Below are 18,662 nucleotides of genomic sequence, written 5' to 3' on the forward strand. Positions count from 1 at the left end.
CTTGTCGAGATAGGTTTAATTTGCATCAGACAATATTCAATCTCACTTTGCTATTGTTTTATATTTGAATTCGAAAGTCTACGCGTACTTCTCCAAATTCGGCCACAATCTTAATGATTTTTTCAGCAATTTGTCCTTAATTTCATAACATATTTTAGTAGTATTTTATTTTCACACATATTTGTATTAGAGTGTGTGAAAGTTCTCAAAAGCATTAGTTGGTTTTACATATAAAAAAATATTTTATATGCGACATGTTTCGTATGATAATAATTTCAATTGCCCATAGTATGAAACGGGCATCAATTGGTTGGGCTTACATACGAGGCCCAATTATTTATTTAATTTGCTTATGAAAATAGTTTCTATGACAAATCCTTGTAGGATTTCTATTACAAATTGTAACTTGTAACATTTCTATTAGGGATGTCAATTGGGCTAATCCACTCGGGTTCGGGTCAACTCACTCGGGTTATCGGGCTATTTGCGTGCGGGTTATTCGGATTGTGAATTTTTCGGGCTATAAATTTTCGGCCCTAGCCCTAAATCTTCGGGTTTCGAGCTAACCCACGGGCTATTCGGGCCAAAAGTGATCTTATGTGCACTTTATATCCAATCCAATATTCTAACTTTAAAAAAATATAGATTGTTGCAAATAGTAAAGTATTATCAAAGTGATACAGAGAAATAAAATAATAACAATTGAAGATTGAAACAAAATACATAAACATATCGCTAATTAGTAGAACACGTGAATCTGACTATAATTAAATGGAAATCATGCATTTAAAAGGAGTTGAATGACATTCTTAATTATATACCCCAAAAAAAATTCTAATAATTAAAAAAGAGAGTATAGATAGTAGTATGTCAAAAATAAATTCTATGAAGTTGAATGACATTCTTCTACATCAATAACTTTTGAAGCTTCAACCGGATCATTCTCTTCGAGAGGATAATGCGGCATTTAATATGAGTAAATATTAATAATATCTATATTCCATATAACCTAACTTTCAATTTGAGAGAGAATACATAATTAGCATATATACTTCATATCAATGTTGTTTTTAATATCGTAATTACCATATATACTTCATATCAACGCTGCTTTTAATATTGTAATTACCATATATACTTCATATAAGTATATAACCCAAAATTTTAAGTATATTTTTATTTTAAATGCACAACCTATGGGCTAACCCGCAACCCATCCGGGCCAGCCCGTATAACCCGCTGACCCGAACGGGTCAGCCCGTGTAGCCCTATTTTGTATCTGTGTTGCGATTTTACGGCCCTAACCCTATGATTTTATCGGATTATTCGGGTTGACCCGCGGGTTTCGGGCTAGATTGACATCCCTAATTTCTATGACAAATACTAGAGTGATATGTCTATGACCCAATTATTTATTTATTTTACCTATCAAAATAGTTTATTGTGTTGCGTTCTAAGATACAAAATCCATAATTTGAGCTTACATCGTTTTGTGATTAACAAATTACCACACAAAAAGTGTAAATGAATTGTTTGATCAAATGCAAAATTGAATCTATTTCACCCGAGAAAATGAGATGAAAACGGAAACTTAACAGTCATACTTGACAGACAAAAAGCAAATTCAAAAGGGTAAAATATTCAATTATTGGTTTTATGATTTCATGCCACTTCATCAGACAAACAAATATTGGGTTGAAAGGCATGGCTATTTATTTTTTTATTATTTTGAAAATGCAAAAAATTATTTATTTTTATTCAATTTAATGGCATTATGGAAATATTATTTGTAAGTGTGGTTTTATGTACTTTTTTTATATTATTTAAAATTGTTTATGTTGTCTAGAATATTTTGTAATACCATACACCTTAGTTATTTTATTTATGTTTTAAATTAAAATTATTGATGGCATAAAAAGTGAATCAAGAGATCAATTTCTTTTCAGAAAGTAGTCGAATTTGTGGCCCATAACAGATAGTGGGAAAGATATAATCATCCAATTGCTACGCTATTCATGATAAACTTGTTTTACAAAGATAATCTTCTTGAGTGAAATGGCTGCCTATGGAGCTCTAATTTCTGTAATGAATATCATAGATCAACTTCAAACTCATCCAAACCCTCCAATTTCCATCCACCAAAAACAGCTTGAATCTCTCATTCAAGCCGTTACATCCCTGCAACATTTTCTTGAAAGCTATTCTCCCCACGGTGGCTACACCGAGCATGAAGACTATTGGGAGAGTCGCATTGCTGAAGCAGCTTATGATGCTGAAGATGTGATCGAGACGTACATTGTTGATCAAGTTCGTTATCGGTCAGAAATTGATATACAATACTTTAGCTCACGTCAATTCTATCAAGGTCTTGTTGATTACATAAAATCATTATTTTGGTTTTCAAGTTGCCAGAATTTTCTAATCAACTCATTTGTTTTGAACAGCTCTGGAGAAGGTGATAGAAAACATGAATTTGATCATGATTGAGATTGGTGAGAAAGTGGTAGTCCAAGATCAGCTTCACATCATGAAATCTGTTACTCCTGCAGACTCGTCTAGATCTACTTCCACTGCTAAGAATGTAACCATGATTGGTTTTGATGATGTCTTGGATCAGATGCTGGACAAGATCACCGGAGGAGGATCCACTCGCCAAATTCTCCCGATCGTTGGAATGGGTGGGATAGGCAAGACCACTCTTGCTCGGAACATCTTTGTAAGTCCAGCTGTTCAGGAATATTTTGATGTTTGTGCTTGGTCAACAATTTCTCAAGGGTATGATGCCCAAGAAATTCTTAGACAAATTCTTGATCAAGTAGACAAGGGGAAAGGGGGTGATTTAAGTGTAGATGAGTTAGGAGATCATTTGTACAAATATTTGTTTGGAAGGAAGTATTTTATTGTAATGGATGATATGTGGACCATTGAGGCATGGGGTGGAGTTCGGAGATTCTTTCCGGATAGTAAAAATGGGAGTAGAATAGTAGTGACTACGAGGCTATCAAACTTGGCATCTCAATTTAACTACTCCAATGGTCTAGATTTGAAATTTTTGGATGAGGATGCTTGTTGGGACCTATTTTGCAAAACTGTGTTCGAGGAAGAAGCTTGCCCTCTAGAGTTGGAGGACGTTGGGAAAAAGATTGTGAAAGGTTGTAAGGGACTTCCATTGTCTGTTGCTGTGATAGGGGGACTCTTATCAAAGTCTGAACGAGCAAAAGAAAGTTGGGGATTGTTTGAAAAAAATATAAGTTCAATTGTGAATTTGGATGATAACGAGAGTTGCTTACAAGTATTATACATGAGTTATAATAGCTTGCCGGTTCATTTAAAACCATGTTTTCTGTATTTGGGAATATATGAAGAAGATATTGTGATTCCAATCACTATTATCATCCAATTATTGGTTGCGGAGGGATTAGTAAAACCAATTAATGGAAAAGGTTTGTAAGAGGCAGCAGAAGAGTATGTGGAAGAACTTGTTGATAGAAATATGGTTATAGTTGAAAAACGCATGCATTGTGGGAAACTAAAGTCGTTGAAAATGCATGACCTGTTGAGGGATGTATGTGTGAGAGAAGGTCGAAAGTTGAAGTTTTTAAGTGTGTTGGAAAAGCAGAGGATTGCAGAATCCATAAATTCTCAACGCCGTATCGTAAGCAGGTTGAATGAAGATGAATATCCAACGGCGCTCCTTCAACCCTTGGAATCTGCATGCCTTCGGACTTTTCTAAACATATATCCAGGGAGTTTGCCATGTACTTTTAGATTGTCAAGGGTACTAATGTTTGCCAAATATTTTGTGGAAGAAGATAGGTATGAGGAGATTTTTCGTGGGCTGGTTAACTTGCGTCTTCTTGTTGTCGCTGTTAATAAGCGTGTGTTTTCCAGAGTTCCTTCTTCTGTGTGTTTTCTCTGGAATTTACAGACAATAATTTTAAAGACGCAAATTTCCTTCGGCGATCGTGATTGTGTTTTTGAGATCTGGAAGGTGCCTCGACTTAGGCATGTCATAACCAATTATGCAGGGATACTTGATGGTGCATATTGTTTCCCCAATTCTCTCAGTGATGAAGATGATATGGTGGTGTTGGAAAACCTACAGACACTTTATTATGTGGAGAAGCTTAGGTTTGGTGAGGGGGTGGTTAAAAAAATCTCCAATATCAAAAAATTGAAGTTATACTATAACATCACAGCGGAAGAAGACTATTACGGTCTCAACAATCTTTGTTGCCTCCACAAACTTGAAGATTTTTGGATTTCTTGGTCTCCGGAAAAAATGCTTTGTTTGAAAGAAGTGAGCTTCCCATATTCCCTCAAGAAGTTGACATTAGGATATACCAAACTTCCTTGGGAAGACATGAAGACAAAAATAGGTGTTTTGCCCCATCTTCAAGTTCTCAAGCTGAAAAACGATTCATTTATCGGGTCTGAGTGGGAAACAACCGAAGACCAATTCTTGAATCTAAAGTTCTTGCTGATTGAGGAATGTGATGTAGAGTGGTGGTTCACAGAAAGCACCCACTTTCCACGCCTTGAGCACCTTCATCTTAGCTGGATTGAGCATTTGAGGGAGATTCCTTCATGCATCGGAGACATACCAACACTTCACTCAATTACGCTCGAAGATTGTAGTCATTCTGTGGTGGATTCAACTGAAATAATAAAGGAGGAGCAACAGGATCTCGGCAATCAAGGCCTTCAAATCATTGTTCGATGGAAGTATAAGAAAGGTACTAACAGCTCCACCTTCTTTTCTTCAATGATTATTTTAAACCATTTTTTTTCAGCTTCAAAAATTCTAATAGGAAGAAAAGACTTCTCCTCCTAAGGAGAAGGATAAGGAGAAGGAGAAGAAGAAGAAGATGCCTTCGCAGGAGAAGAAGACTCCTCAGAAGAAGATGCTTCAGGAGAATGAGAAGAAGATTACTACCTGGTAATACTTTATCATACTATTTGAATCAATTTTTCTTCGTTTTTCATTTGAAATTATAACAACACTGGCCCATTAACTATAGAAGCATATTGTTTGTTCAACTTATTTAGATGAATTTTAAATAACTACCAAGGTATCTTTGCAGAAATTGCTCCACAGATCATGCCTGCTTATACAAGGAGAAGATGCTTAAGTCTACAATATGGAGAATATGATCCACGTTGTGTTTGTTTGCTATGTTTTTGTAACTTACTGTGGTCTTTAATTACCATCCAAGACTCCAACTATTTTATTCATTTCTAGATTTGTAGTTAACGTGCAGCAGAAAAAGTTTAGAGTGTCATTAGTAGGTTGGCTGATTATGACACTACTCATTAATTCTCTAGCATGTGTTTTCATTTCCTAGAAAAGAAGTCTCGTATTCCATCTTTAATTAGTAGAGATGGAGAGTCTTTTGTAAGTTGAACCATTTTCAAATCTATCTAAGAATCAATTTTTCTCCCTGCAAACTCACCTCCGTAACAGCTCCAAAAACAAAAACTATACAACCATTATCTCAATCAAAAAAACAAAGAGAAATTCTAGTGCCAACGATCCAACAGTTGTGGCATCAGAGCCTAGTTGAAATACTAGGATTTCTCCAACAAAAAAAAAGCCTCAAGAAGGTGAAAGGAAGAGCAATAGTTGCTGTCATGTTTCAGCAGAGTATCTCATACAAAATGGAGAACTCACAACATGTTTCTCTACCAATCTTTGCCGGAGAGAACTTTGAGTTTTGGTGCAAGAAGATGAAGACACTACTTGCCTCATTGGACTTGTGGGAGCTCGTCGATGAAGGCTACGACGAAGCAAACGAGAATCCTACAACGGCTCAAATAAAGGAGTTAAAGAAGACGAAGCAAAGAGATGCTGCAGCTTTGTCAAAGATCCAACTAGCCGTCGCCGATTCGATTTTCCCTCGAATCATGGGAGCTGAAAAATCAAAGGAGGCATGGGAGATTCTTCAAAAAGAATTTGGAGGAGATGAAAAGGTTAGAGCCATTAAACTCCAAACTCTACGAAGAGATTTTGAGAATACAAAAATGAAAGACAATGAAACCTTAAATCAGTTTCATTCAAGTTTTATTGAGCTCACAAATCAAATGAGAGTGTATGGTGAAGAGCTTTCAGATCAGAAAATGATAGAAAAGATTTTGATATGTCTTCCAAAAAGGTTTAATGCTATAGTTGCTGTTATTGAGCAAACTAAAGACATTTCTCAAATGAGCATTCATGAGTTGATGGGTTCTTTGAAATCATATGAAGAAAGGCTGTTAAGGCAATCGGAAAAGCCGATTGAGAGTGCATTTCAATCAAAACTACATTTGAATGCTAAAAGTGTTGGTGAATCTTCGTTTAGTGGTGGCCAACAAAATCGTAGTGGAACCTATGGTCGTGGAAGAGGTCAAGAGAAAACCAAACATGGTGGTAGAGGTTTTCACAAAGCTGAAAATGGGAAGAAGTGTACTCAATGTGGAAACAGTAACCATGAGTACAAGGATTGTTGGTTCAAGGACAAGCCGAAATGCCACAAATGTAGTCGGTTTGGTCATCTTCAAAAGGATTGCTACGCCAACAATCAACCACAACAACAGCAGCATGCAAACTTTTTGGAAGAAAAGCAGAGTGAAGAATATATGTTTTATGCTTCACAAAGCAAAAAACAAAAAGATGAAGATGTGTGGTACATTGACAGTGGCTATAGTAACCACATGACAGGTGATGAGTCCATCTTTGTGAGCATTGATACATCTGTAAATTATCAAGTTAAGATGGGAAATGGTGCTCTTGTCAAAGCCCAGGGAAAAGGGACGATAAGTGTTGACACGAAGAAAGGGATGAAGCGCATAAGTGATGTGCTACTTGTACCAGATTTGAGGCAGAATTTGTTGAGTGTTGGACAACTTATTGAACATGGATACACTGTCCATTTCGAAGGAAATTCATGTGTCATACTAGATAAAGAGGGGGCGAAGCAAATTGTGGCAAAAATTCAAATGGAGAAGAGTTGCAGCTTTCCTCTCACATTCAAGTATGCTGAAAATGTGGCAATGAAAGCTCAAGTAATGGATGAATCATGGTTATGGCATTTGAGACTTGGCAACTTGAACTTCAATAGTCTCAAGCTACTACATAACAAAAATATGGTCCATGGCCTGCCAAAAATTGGAGAAACACAGCAACATGTCTGTGAAGGATGCTGATAGGAATTAACGTGAGGTTAATTCTTATGGAAGAGAAAATATTGAAAAAGAGGAAAACAACGTGACTTTGTAGAGATTTGGAGAGATTGGCGGTTTCTCCAAGAGGGAGAACCGATGGAGAGAACGAGATTAATATTTTAATTCTTCATTCTGCTTGATAATAATAAAAGACTCCACACATATTTATAATATGTGTGGTACAAAAAGATCTCCTATAAACTATGAAAAGCAAATCAAATCTTAACCACTATGGAAAGTAAATAAAATCATAATAACTAAATAATACTAAAATATAAATAAACTAAATAAATATACGGAGAGAATATTAGCTCCCTTTCGGAATAAAATAAAATATCAGGTCCCTATCAACTCTCCAGCCGTTGAAAACCACCTTGCCCTCAAGGTGGAAGTTAGAAAAATAATCTTCCATCTCGTTGTCTTTGTTTAGATCTTCAAAGAAAATTGTATCGCTTGTGACCTCAACGAATGATGGAGAAACCGTCTTCGGGCATGAGATCTCTTCAGCGATTTCAGTGACATAACCAATGATGACAACATTGATTTTTGGGCTATGAGATTGTGGAGGACATTTGGTTTCCACCAAAGCCATTGCCTCATCCAACTTTTGAGGCGATTCGTCGTCATCTTTTTCCGTCTCATCGATGACGGGTTCAGGCTTGACATTTGTTGTTGACACATCGTCATTTTTTGCAATAGTCTCAACAATAGAATCAGATGTTGCCTCCTTTTTAGCCATGGCCTCCTTTTTTGCTAAATATGCACTAAATATGCAACTGCCTTCGAAATTTTGTTGAGAAGTTTATTCGTCTCCGCGAAGTAAATTGCATCCTCATCAAAGTTATGATAAACAACATCCAGAAATTCTTGCCAGGAGCAATTAGGATACGAGTGTCGATACTCGTGGAGCCATACAGATGCTGGATGGTCAAAAAATAACCTCACAAAAAACAAACGATCAGTATCAGAAAACAAATGATAGTCAAAATACTCCTGAACATCCAAAATCCATCTCATGGGGTTAACACCAGAAAACCGAGGAGGAGAGTATGGTGGAGAGTTTGACAACAAGACGGACATGGTGGTAGAAAGCAATAGGAGGATGAGAACCTAATGAAAGCACCAATTTGATAGGAATTAACGGGAGGTTAATTCTTATGGAAGAAAATATTGAAAAAGAGGAAAACAACGTGACTTTGTAGAGATTTGGAGAGATTGGCGGTTTCTCCAAGAGGGAGAACCGATGGAGAGAATGAGATTAATATTTTAATTCTTCATTCTGCTTGATAATAATAATAAAAGACTTCACACATATTTATAATATGTGTGGTATAAAAAGATCTCCTATAAACTATGGAAAGCAAATCAAATCTTAACCACTATGGAAAGTAAATAAAATCATAATAACTAAATAATACTAAAACATAAATAAACTAAATAAATATACGGAGAGAATATTAGCTCCCTTTTGGAATAAAATAAAATATCAAGTCCCTATCAGATGCGCACTTGGAAATCATCACCGACTACCGTTTCCAAAAGGAGTTGCTTGGAGAGCAAAGGAAACTCTAGAGCTTGTACACACCGATGTGTGCGGACCAATGTCGATAAATTCTAATGGTGGAAATAGGTACTTCATTCTCTTCATTGATGATTTTACTCGTATGACGTGGGTTTACATCTTGAAGTAAAAATCTGAAGTGTTTGAAGTCTTTCGGAAATTCAAGCTCTTTGTGGAGAATCAAAGTGGTCGTACCATCAAAGTGCAAAGAAGTGACAATGGAAAGGAGTACACTACAAATAAATTCACCAAGTATTGTGAAGAAGAAGGCATTGGAAGACAACTAAGTGTTGGATACACACCACAACAAAATGGTGTATCCGAACGCAAGAATAGGACGGTGATGGAGTGGCAAAATCAATGATACATGCCAAAGGATTGCTTAAAAGTTTTTGGACAGATGTCGTTCATACAGCAGTATACTTGCTGAATCGATGTCCAACAAAAGTTGTGATGGATAGAACTCCAATTGAAGCATGGAGTGAAAAAAAGCCATCAGTGAAGCATTTGAGAGTTTTTGGGTCAGTTTGCTATGCCCAAATTCCAAAAGAAAAAAGGCAAAAGCTTGATGAAACAAGTGTGAAATGTATACTTGTTGGCTATAGCAACATGTCCAAAGGCTATAGACTTTACAACTTGAAGACAAGAAGTGTTATCACAAGTCGAGATGTGATATTTGACGAAAATGCAAGTTGGAATTGGGAAGTAAATGAAGTGTAGAAGAATGGATCAATCATTGATGAAACAAAGCTAGTTTCAACCGTTGAAGATTAGGGAGATGGTGATGAAGGTACTGATTTTTCATCCCCAAATGATTCAAGCTCTAACTCGGATCCAAATTCGTCCACATCATCATCAAGTCCTGCTCCTACAATGAAAAGCTTGCAAGATGTCTATGAGAGATGCAATGTTTGCCTCATAGAACCTGAAAATTTTGATGAAGCATGCAAGAAGAAATTGATGTGATCGAAAAGAACAAGACATGAGAGTTGGTCGAACGCCCACGAGAAAAAGAAATCATTGGAGTGAAATGGGTCTACAAAGTTAAAGTAAATGAAGATGGATCATTTCAAAAAATAAGGCAAGACTTGTAGCAAAAGGCTACACACAACAGCCCGGAATCGACTACGACGAACATTTTCGCCGGTTTCACGTTTGGATACAATCCGGATGCTCATTGCTCTTGCAGCTCAAAAGGGGTGGTTGTTATACCAACTTGACATCAATTAATGGGAAAAGTTTGGAAGAGGTAGCAGAAAAGTACATAGAAGAACTTGTTGATAGAAATCTCCTTATAGTTGAAAAGCGGAAGCATTGTGGGAAACTAAAATCATTGAAAATGCATAACTTGTTGAGGGATGTGTGTTCGAGAGAAGCTCGAAAATTGAAGTTTCTACATGTGCCGCAACAGAAACAGAAGAGCATTCCAGAGGGAATGTTTCCGTATCGCCGTATGTTAAGTTGGTCATGGAAGGAATATGAATCTCAACTTATTCAATCTATGTCATGGAGGGAACGTCATTCTCAACTTATTCAATCTGCAGCACTTGTTCGTTCTTGCTTTGGGATAACTCCAACGATATATCAGATAACTTTAGATTGTTGAGGGTATCTATGTTTAACGTACAGCTGTTATACATAGACCATCGGAGTAATAGTAATTTTCTGAAGAATTATCTTAAGCAAATTAACTTGCGTCTTCTTTCTCTCAATGTTGATGTTCCTATGTTGAAATTTTTACCTTCTTCCTTCTCTTTTGCATGGAATTTTCAGATACTGATTTTTAATACTATGGTATTTGAGAATTATGATTTCGATTTATGGAAGATGCCACAACTTAGGCACATTAGAATCATCAACTTTGGGAAAAAGGATGGTGCATTTCATGTCCCGGATCCTCCCAGCGACGAAGAGGATATGGTGATGGAAAACCTACAGTCACTTGGTAGAGTGTTCAATCTCAAGTTTGGTGGGGGGGTGCTTAAAAGAATCCCCAATATCAAAACATTGAAGTTGTGCTATAAATGCATCGAAGGAAAAGAAAAAGAAGATGATGATTACCAACTCCACGAGATTGGTTGCCTCCACAAGCTCGAATCCCTTGGCCATAGGTCTTCTAGAGAATACAGCCACTGCATGCGAGAAGTGAGCTTTCCTTGTTCCCTCCAGAAGTTGGCACTGCAACTTACCTTTTTAGATTGGAACGACACGATGGAAAAAATAGGTTCGTTGCCCCTTCTTCAAGTTCTCAAGCTGAAAAACAAGTCTTTTATTGGGTCCGAGTGGAAAACATTGGAAGACCAATTCTTGAATCTCAAGTTCTTGCTGATTCATGATTGTGATCTAGAGTTTTGGATCACAGACGAAACCCACTTTCCTCGGCTTGAACACCTTCATCTTGGCTGTATACGAAGATTGAAGGAGATTCCTGTATGCATAGGAGACATACCAAGTTGCTACGTTGTAGTGATTCTGTGGTGGAATCAGCTCGGAAAATAAAGGAGGAGCAACAGGAACTCGCAATGAAGACCTTCAAATTGTGATCACGACCAAATATTTATGGGTAATATATAGTTCCAACTTCTTTTCCTTGATGCATGATTATTTAACTTTTTACCAAATATTCATAATGAATGTGTCTTGCTACATAAATGAAGGACGATATAAACTGATACGGGCATACCATCATCAGCCACCCATTCTCCAACCGTGCCAGCCCAGATGCAACATCAAGGCGCCGGAACGCTTCTAGGATTATGTTTAACTCGCTCTTTTGTTTCAGTGCTAAGAATGCCACCATGATTGGTTTTAATGAAGTCTTGGATCAAATGCTGGACAAGATCACTAGAGGAGGACCCACTCGCCAAATTATCCCGATCGTTAGAATGGGTGGGATAGGCAAGACCACTCTTGCTCGGAATATCTTTGTAAGTCCACTTGTCCAGGAATCTTTTGTTGTTTGTGCGTGGTATGTAATTTCACAATAGTATAATGCACAACAAATTTCTTAGACAAGTTCTTGATCAAGTACACAAACCTTTTGTTAATTAATTACATGTTTATTACATTTTTCTATAATCCTAATCCTTTATGATAATAAATTTCCTTCCTTATTCATTTGAAATCATAACAACACCGACCCCATTGTAGAAGCATATTGGTTGCTCAACTTGGCTACCCAATTTTTAAATAACTACCAACATATCTTTGCAGAAATTGATCATGTCTAATGCAAGTCTACGAAATGGAGATGATCCAAGTTGTGTTTGTTTGCTTTCTTTTTTTTTAAACTTAATTACTAGTGTCTTTACCATCCAAGGGTCCAAGTATTGTTGAGAACATTTCTGCAACTAAGTATATGATTTTGTGACTTTGTCCTTTGAGATTGAGAATTTGTTTTTTCAAGCTGAAACTTCTTAAATCTTATAGAAGAATTAATGTGTTTATTTATCATATTATAATTGGGTTGAAATAATTTCAAGTTTCGTATCCAGAAAAAGAGATGAATTGGGTTAAAATAAATTCACTAGCCCATTATAGATTGGGTTGGGCTTCCATATATATAGGAGACCCAATTTGTAAGTATTCTGCTACTTGCATCAGCATGCCATGATATTTGAGAGAGAGAATTATTTATATTTGAGAGAAAGAATTGAAGAATTGTATCGGTAATGGTTTCTGTGTATTATTTCTTGATGATTTTACACTATACACAATGTACCAATATATAGTGCTAAGGATTCCTATACATGGTAAACCTAATTAACATAATTACATTGATTGCAATCTTCTATCTTTGGCAAGACTTGATTCTCAAGTATCTCCCGCAATCTTCTCCAACACTCCCCCTCAAGTTAAGCGACGGGGTTTCCGATGCTCAACTTGCACAAAACTTCTCGAAATAGCTTCGAATTCACCGCTTTTGTAAGGATATCTGCTAGCTCAGATTTGACATACGGCATATCTACTATCTTTGCCTCAATATTCTCCTTTATGAAGTGTCTATCCACTTCAACATGTTTAGTCCAATCATGTTGGACTGGAGTTTCCGAAATGCTGATAGCTGCCTTGTTGTCACAAAATAACTTGCACGTCTGAGATGAGTGCAAGCCTAATTCTCGCAAAAGCTTCCTTAGCCATAGTAGTTCAGTCGGTCCACTCTTAATCCCATGAAATTCTGCCTCTGAACTAGATAGTGCTACCACTTTTTGTTTCTTGCTTCTCCAAGTCACAAGATTCCCTCCAACAAAGGTAAAGTAGCCCGCAGTTGATTTTCTGTCATTCGGATTACCTGCCCAATCTGCATCAGTAAATCCGTGTATTTCCAAGTGCCGATGTTTCTCAAACAGGAGTCCATGTTCTGTTGTTCCCTTCAAGTACCGGACAACCCTTATAGCTGCTTCCTAGTGTTCCTCTTGCGGTGCATGCATAAACTGACTTACTATCCCCACCGCATAGGCAATGTCTGGCCTAGTGTGAGATAAATAAATCAATTTCCCAACTAGCCTCTGATATCTCCCCTTGTCCGCCAGTCTGGCCTCCTTTCTCATCTGTAGTCCATGATTTTGGACCATCGGAGTGTCTGCAGGCTTACAGTCCAACATCCCAACTTCTGCCAAGAGGTCGAGTATGTACTTTCTCTGATTTATGAAAATTCCCTTTTTCGATCTCAGCACTTCTATTCCCAGGAAGTACTTAAGGAGTCCTAGATCCTTCATCTCGAATTCGGTGAACAAATTTCTCCTTAGCTCGGTCATCTCCTTTATATCGTCTCCGTTGATAATCATGTCATCTACATATATAATCAGGCACGTGATTTTACCTCCTTTCTTCTTGATGAACAATGTGTGGTCGGAATTGCTCTGTTTGTATCCATACTTCTTCATCACCTCCGTGAACCTCCCAAACCAGGCTCTTGGAGATTGCTTAAGTCCGTACAATGTCTTTTTCAATTGGCACACCTCCCCAACCTGGAATTCATTGGTAAAACCGGGTGGAGGCTCCATGAAAACTGGTTTTGGTAGCTCCCCATGCAAGAAGGCATTGGTCACATCGAATTGATGAAGCGGCCAATCCTTGTTAGCAGCAATCGAGAAAAGCACTCTCACAGTATTAATCTTCGCCACAGGTGAAAAAGTCTTATCATAGTCAATACCATAGGTCTGAGTGTATCCTTTAGCCATGAGTCTGGTTTTGTACCTTTTTATCGTGCCGTCCGGCCTTCTCTTTACTCCTTTAGGCAACTTGCATTTCACCCACGTGTTGTTCCTCATTAGTGCTCTCATTTCCGTGATCATAGCATCCCTCCAATGCTTGTGTTTCATTGCTTCCTCTGCCGATTGTGGAATTTCTTCTTCTTCGTACAGTGCGGCTTCAAAGGCTCGTGCCATTTTAGCCAAATTCCCTTGCACGAAGTTTGCTACTCCATAACGGCTCTTCTTTCCAATCTTTTCGGGAGAATACCTCTTCGGTGGGATTCCTCTTGTCGTCCGATAAGGAAGAATGTACCTCCCAGTGTCACTATCCACCGTGTTATCTGCTTCTAGAGACTCTGTATTCATAGAGTCAGGAGAAACTGTATTTTCACTGGGACTTGGTTCAGGAATTACCTCGGATATCATTGGAAGAGGATCTGTGGGTCGCGGATGAGATGACTGTTGTGGTGAGACTTGCTCGGCAGAAATGACCACTGGTTCTGTTAGATCCTCAATCGAAGAATTTGGAAGTGGCACAACCCAACTTAGGCAGTCCGACGAACTACCTGGTTCACTCTCCCCCTGACTACTAAGGTGGGTATGGTAGAAGAACTCGGTTTCTAGGAAGTTACAGTTCATGGTAGTGGTGATTTTTTTAGTGTTAGGGTCAAAACATCGGTATCCTTTCTGGTTTATCCCATACCCGAGGAAGACACACTTGGTTGCACTGGGTGACAATTTGGTTCTCTCGTGTTTCGGGATATGGACATAGACAGTGCAGCCGAAGACTTTTGGGGAAAGGTTTAGGTGTTGAGGAATTTTGGTCTTTGTGGATAGGATATCAAGTGGGGTTTTTTTGTTGAGAGTTTTTGTGGGAAGTCGGTTCATGAGATAGACAGATGTGGCTATGGCTTCGGGCCAAAAGTGTTTTGGTACTTTGGATTCGATCATTAAGGCTCTAGTGATCTCGAGGATTGTTCTATTCTTCCTTTCGGCTACCCCATTTTGTTCTGGTGTGTAGGCACAAGATGTTTGGTGGATCATTCCCTTGTCTTTACAAAACTGGGTCATCGAACTGTTAACGAATTCCCTCCCATTGTCTGACCTAAGGGTTTTTATGGTAGTGGGGAATTGGGTTTGTATCATTTTATAGAAAAGGATAAATTTTTCGACAACTTCATATTTATGTTTCAAAAAATATATCCAGGTCATTCTAGTGCAATCATCCACAATTATCACAAAATAACGAAAACTGCCCCCACCAGTAATTGGTGCAGGACCCCACACATCAGAATGTATCAAAGAAAAAATGAAATTCATACGAGTGTTTGTAGGTTTAAAAGACTGTCCATGGCTCTTGGCCAAAACACATGTTTCACATGAAAAATCAGCAGGAATTGAAATGTTTGGAAAAAGAAGTTTAAAGTAACCAGGAGAAGGGTGTCCTAGTCTTCGGTGCCACAGCCAAATTTCTTGTTTCGTGGGTCCGTGAGCCAGCATCGCATTGTCATGTTGAGCTATCTCATCCACATAGTAAAGTCCTTGCTTCTCAGTGCCACGCCCAAGAATCCTCTTCGTCTGAATATCCTGTAATATACAAAAAGTGGGATGCATCAGAAGCGTACAATTCAGATCTCTAGTCACATGACTAATAGACATCAATCTCTGAGATAATGTAGGAACATGTAAACAGTTCGACAAACGGAGAGTTAGAGATATATCAATGGTTCCCGTCCCAACAACAATAATCAATTCTCCATTTGCAGTCTTAATATATGTATCAGTAACTTATCATAGCTACTAAAATCATCTCTATCCGGGGTCATAGTGTCTGTGGCTCCACAATAAAAAATCCACCCTTTAGTTCTCGTTCTATCATCATTATAGACATGAAATGCAGCGGAAACATTTTCTAGTGGTGCAAAAGAATTTTTTGACACAAAACTACAAATATTTGGGCCTGTTCAAGTTTTAATAAGAGTCTGGGGGGAATTTGATATATCACAGAATCTGGGGGTCTTACTTTAATAAGATGGGGTGTATTTTGGGATAAATGTTTTCCATGGGGGTTAAAACGAAAATTATGGAAATAGCTAGGGTTTGGATTAAAACCAAACCCGTTACCTCCATTCCCGGCGCCGTTTCTCAGTTCCTCCGCCCTCTCGGCGAAATTGCCGAACCCCCGCACGCCGCCGCCGCTGGTTGAAGCTCCCGGCGGTTTCCCCTGGTCAGCCATCGCCGGTTCTTTATTTCCGGTAGTGAATTGCCTCTGTTACCCGCTGACGGCGACCGCCAGCTTCGCCTGAGCCGCTCGCGCCTTCTGTTTATCCTCCCACCACTCCGGATATCCGATTAAGAGGAAGCCCTCCTCCCGGGTATGTCTCGGTTTCCCGCAATGTGAGCAGATCAGTCAGGATTTATCCGGCTTGCTTCCCGGTCGGTTGGTGGTCGTGGTGGGTCGTGGCGGTCCGCGAGAGGTAGGGTGGTGGCTCTGGGCGGCGAGACCGTATCCGATTCCTCCTCCGGCTGTCGAATCAGTTCCTCTGCCGTCGGCATCTCCGGTGGATTGAGGGGTTGTGTTGATGCTCCTTCATGCAGCTTCTCGCTTTACCCAGCCGTAGGCTTCTTCAAGGGATGTATTTGATTCATCTTTGAGGATGTCTCTCCTAATTGAGTCATATTCTTGATTCAGTCCGGTTAAGAATTTGATCAATCGCTTGTTGTTGGAGAATTCGCGAAACTGGTCGACTCCTTTGTCACAGCACGTGATTTGTTGCTTCTGGCAGCGATCAATATTGATCCACAACCCATTTATTTTCCGGTAGTATGTCTCCAGATCGAGATTTCCTTGTCTAATGTTGATTGCCTTCTCTTCCAGGTCATAGATGAGATACGGATCTGCCTTGCTTTCATAAGTTACCCTGAGGCTATCCCATAACGCCTTCGAGGTTAGGTGATGTGCAAAGTCGCCGATAATATCGTCTTCGATATTGTCGACGATCCATGAAAAAACGACCAAATCGTCTTCCTCCCATTCGTCGTACCCCTTGCTTCCGGGTTCAGGAGGGTCCTTCCTGATGTACGAGTAGGCCCCTCGGCCTCCTATCTTCACTTTCATCAATCGTGACCAGATTTGGTAATTCTTTCCGTTCAGTTTGTACGGAACGGTGATGTTCTTGCTGTTCCTCAATTTTGTTGGCATTTTCTGATCGGTTTTTGTATCCTCCTCGGTGTCTGACATTTTTATGATGTAGGATTTGATTTCTGTGGTTGGTTTTGGCTATGGGGTCGAGAATTTGGTATGTTGTGGCTATGATGATATTGTTCTGAGCCACGATTGAACCTGCTCTGAGGCCATGAAGAATTGTATCGGTAATGGTTTTGAAGAATTGTATCGGTAATGGTTTCTGTGTATTATTTCTTGATGATTTTACACTATACACAATGTACCAATATATAGTGATAAGGATTTCTATAGTGATAAACCTAATTAACATAATTGCAATCTTCTATCTTTGGCAAGACTTGATTCTCAAGTATCTCCCGCAATCTTCTCCAACAAGAGTTATCCATAAATGGGGTTTTTTTTATGCCAATATAGAAAATAAGTAAAAACAATCTTCTCCAACAAGAATTATCCATAAATGGGGTTTTTTTTATGCCAATATAGAAAATAAGTAAAAACCATGGTTAGTTTCGTTCAACTCTTATTATAAGTTCACATAGGAATTTTCGCAGGTTGCATAGATAAGATAATTATCGAAATATAATTTATTTTTAAATTACGAACAAAATCCAGTATTTTCCTTTATAACCTAATCTTTTAGACGTGGTCTTCTTGTACTAATTAATGGTGCCAAAAGCTGTAATTATAGTAGTATTCATTATCAGTAATTGTTTAAAGTGTCACAACATCCACCTAATATGAAAGCTTGTCACAATAATTTAATAAAGCCGTCCAATTAATTAGCATTATCTTTTTTGAAGGGTGCTAATTAATTTATTCTTAGTGTAAACGCTATACTTTTATAAACTCAACTTGCCTCAATTATTGGAAATTCATGACACCCCAATTTTGTATTGTTCTAATATGTCAATTGGTTATTAGACAAAAAAAAAAATTTAAAATTTGAACAAAGTGAGATTAATATCTTAAAGAGATGCATATGATCTAAACCATCAAAAATCTATAACAACCAACAACAGATCTACACGTTCCAAACCGGATCCAAGAGTTTCCGAGAAACATGAAGACGATCGGATCTCCATAAATCTAAAGCATTTAGCAACGATCGCGAGTGAATTTTACGTGAAAAACACAAGTCTATCCCAAGAAAAGTAATAAAGTATTTGCATTATGTGATAAAGTTAATTAATTCATAATGTTTTGGTTCAAATTTTAGTGTCTCATACAATGCACGAGTATTTCTTATTTATTATAATTTCTTATTTATTATTAGTAAATAAACCTTTCTTATGACATGTTTAAACTTAACAACCTTGATTAGATTCATTTAATCAATGATTTAAATTCATGTGGGTTATTTTTCTTTCAGAGGGCCACTAACCCTTATACAAAACACAATACTTTGATGTTAACAAGTTTTAACAACACTAGTTTTTGCATAATTTCAGATATTTTCGGATTATAAAAATGGCACGAGAAACAAAATTCATTAAAGCCGTCTAAGTAATTTACATCATCT

At 38.1% G+C, this 18,662-nt stretch overlaps 1 protein-coding gene across 2 annotated transcripts; it reads left to right on the plus strand.

The window, feature by feature from the left end:
* Positions 1-2,066: 2,066 nt before the first annotated feature.
* LOC125204968 (late blight resistance protein R1-A-like) lies at positions 2,067-5,442 on the plus strand. Of its 2 annotated transcripts, none has more exons than XM_048103743.1 (4): positions 2,067-2,365; positions 2,445-4,736; positions 4,794-4,939; positions 5,085-5,442. In XM_048103743.1, the coding sequence occupies exons 1-2, from the start codon at positions 2,086-2,088 to the stop codon at positions 3,449-3,451; spliced, it is 1,287 nt and encodes a 428-aa protein (XP_047959700.1). In that variant the 5' UTR covers positions 2,067-2,085; the 3' UTR covers positions 3,452-4,736; positions 4,794-4,939; positions 5,085-5,442. The 2 variants fall into 2 exon arrangements, with proteins under 2 accessions (XP_047959700.1, XP_047959699.1); XM_048103742.1 differs by having other exon boundaries at positions 4,812-4,939.
* Positions 5,443-18,662: the final 13,220 nt, after the last annotated feature.

The sequence above is a fragment of the Salvia hispanica genome, chromosome 2, assembly GCF_023119035.1.
Source record: "Salvia hispanica cultivar TCC Black 2014 chromosome 2, UniMelb_Shisp_WGS_1.0, whole genome shotgun sequence".
Taxonomy (NCBI): domain Eukaryota; kingdom Viridiplantae; phylum Streptophyta; class Magnoliopsida; order Lamiales; family Lamiaceae; genus Salvia; species Salvia hispanica.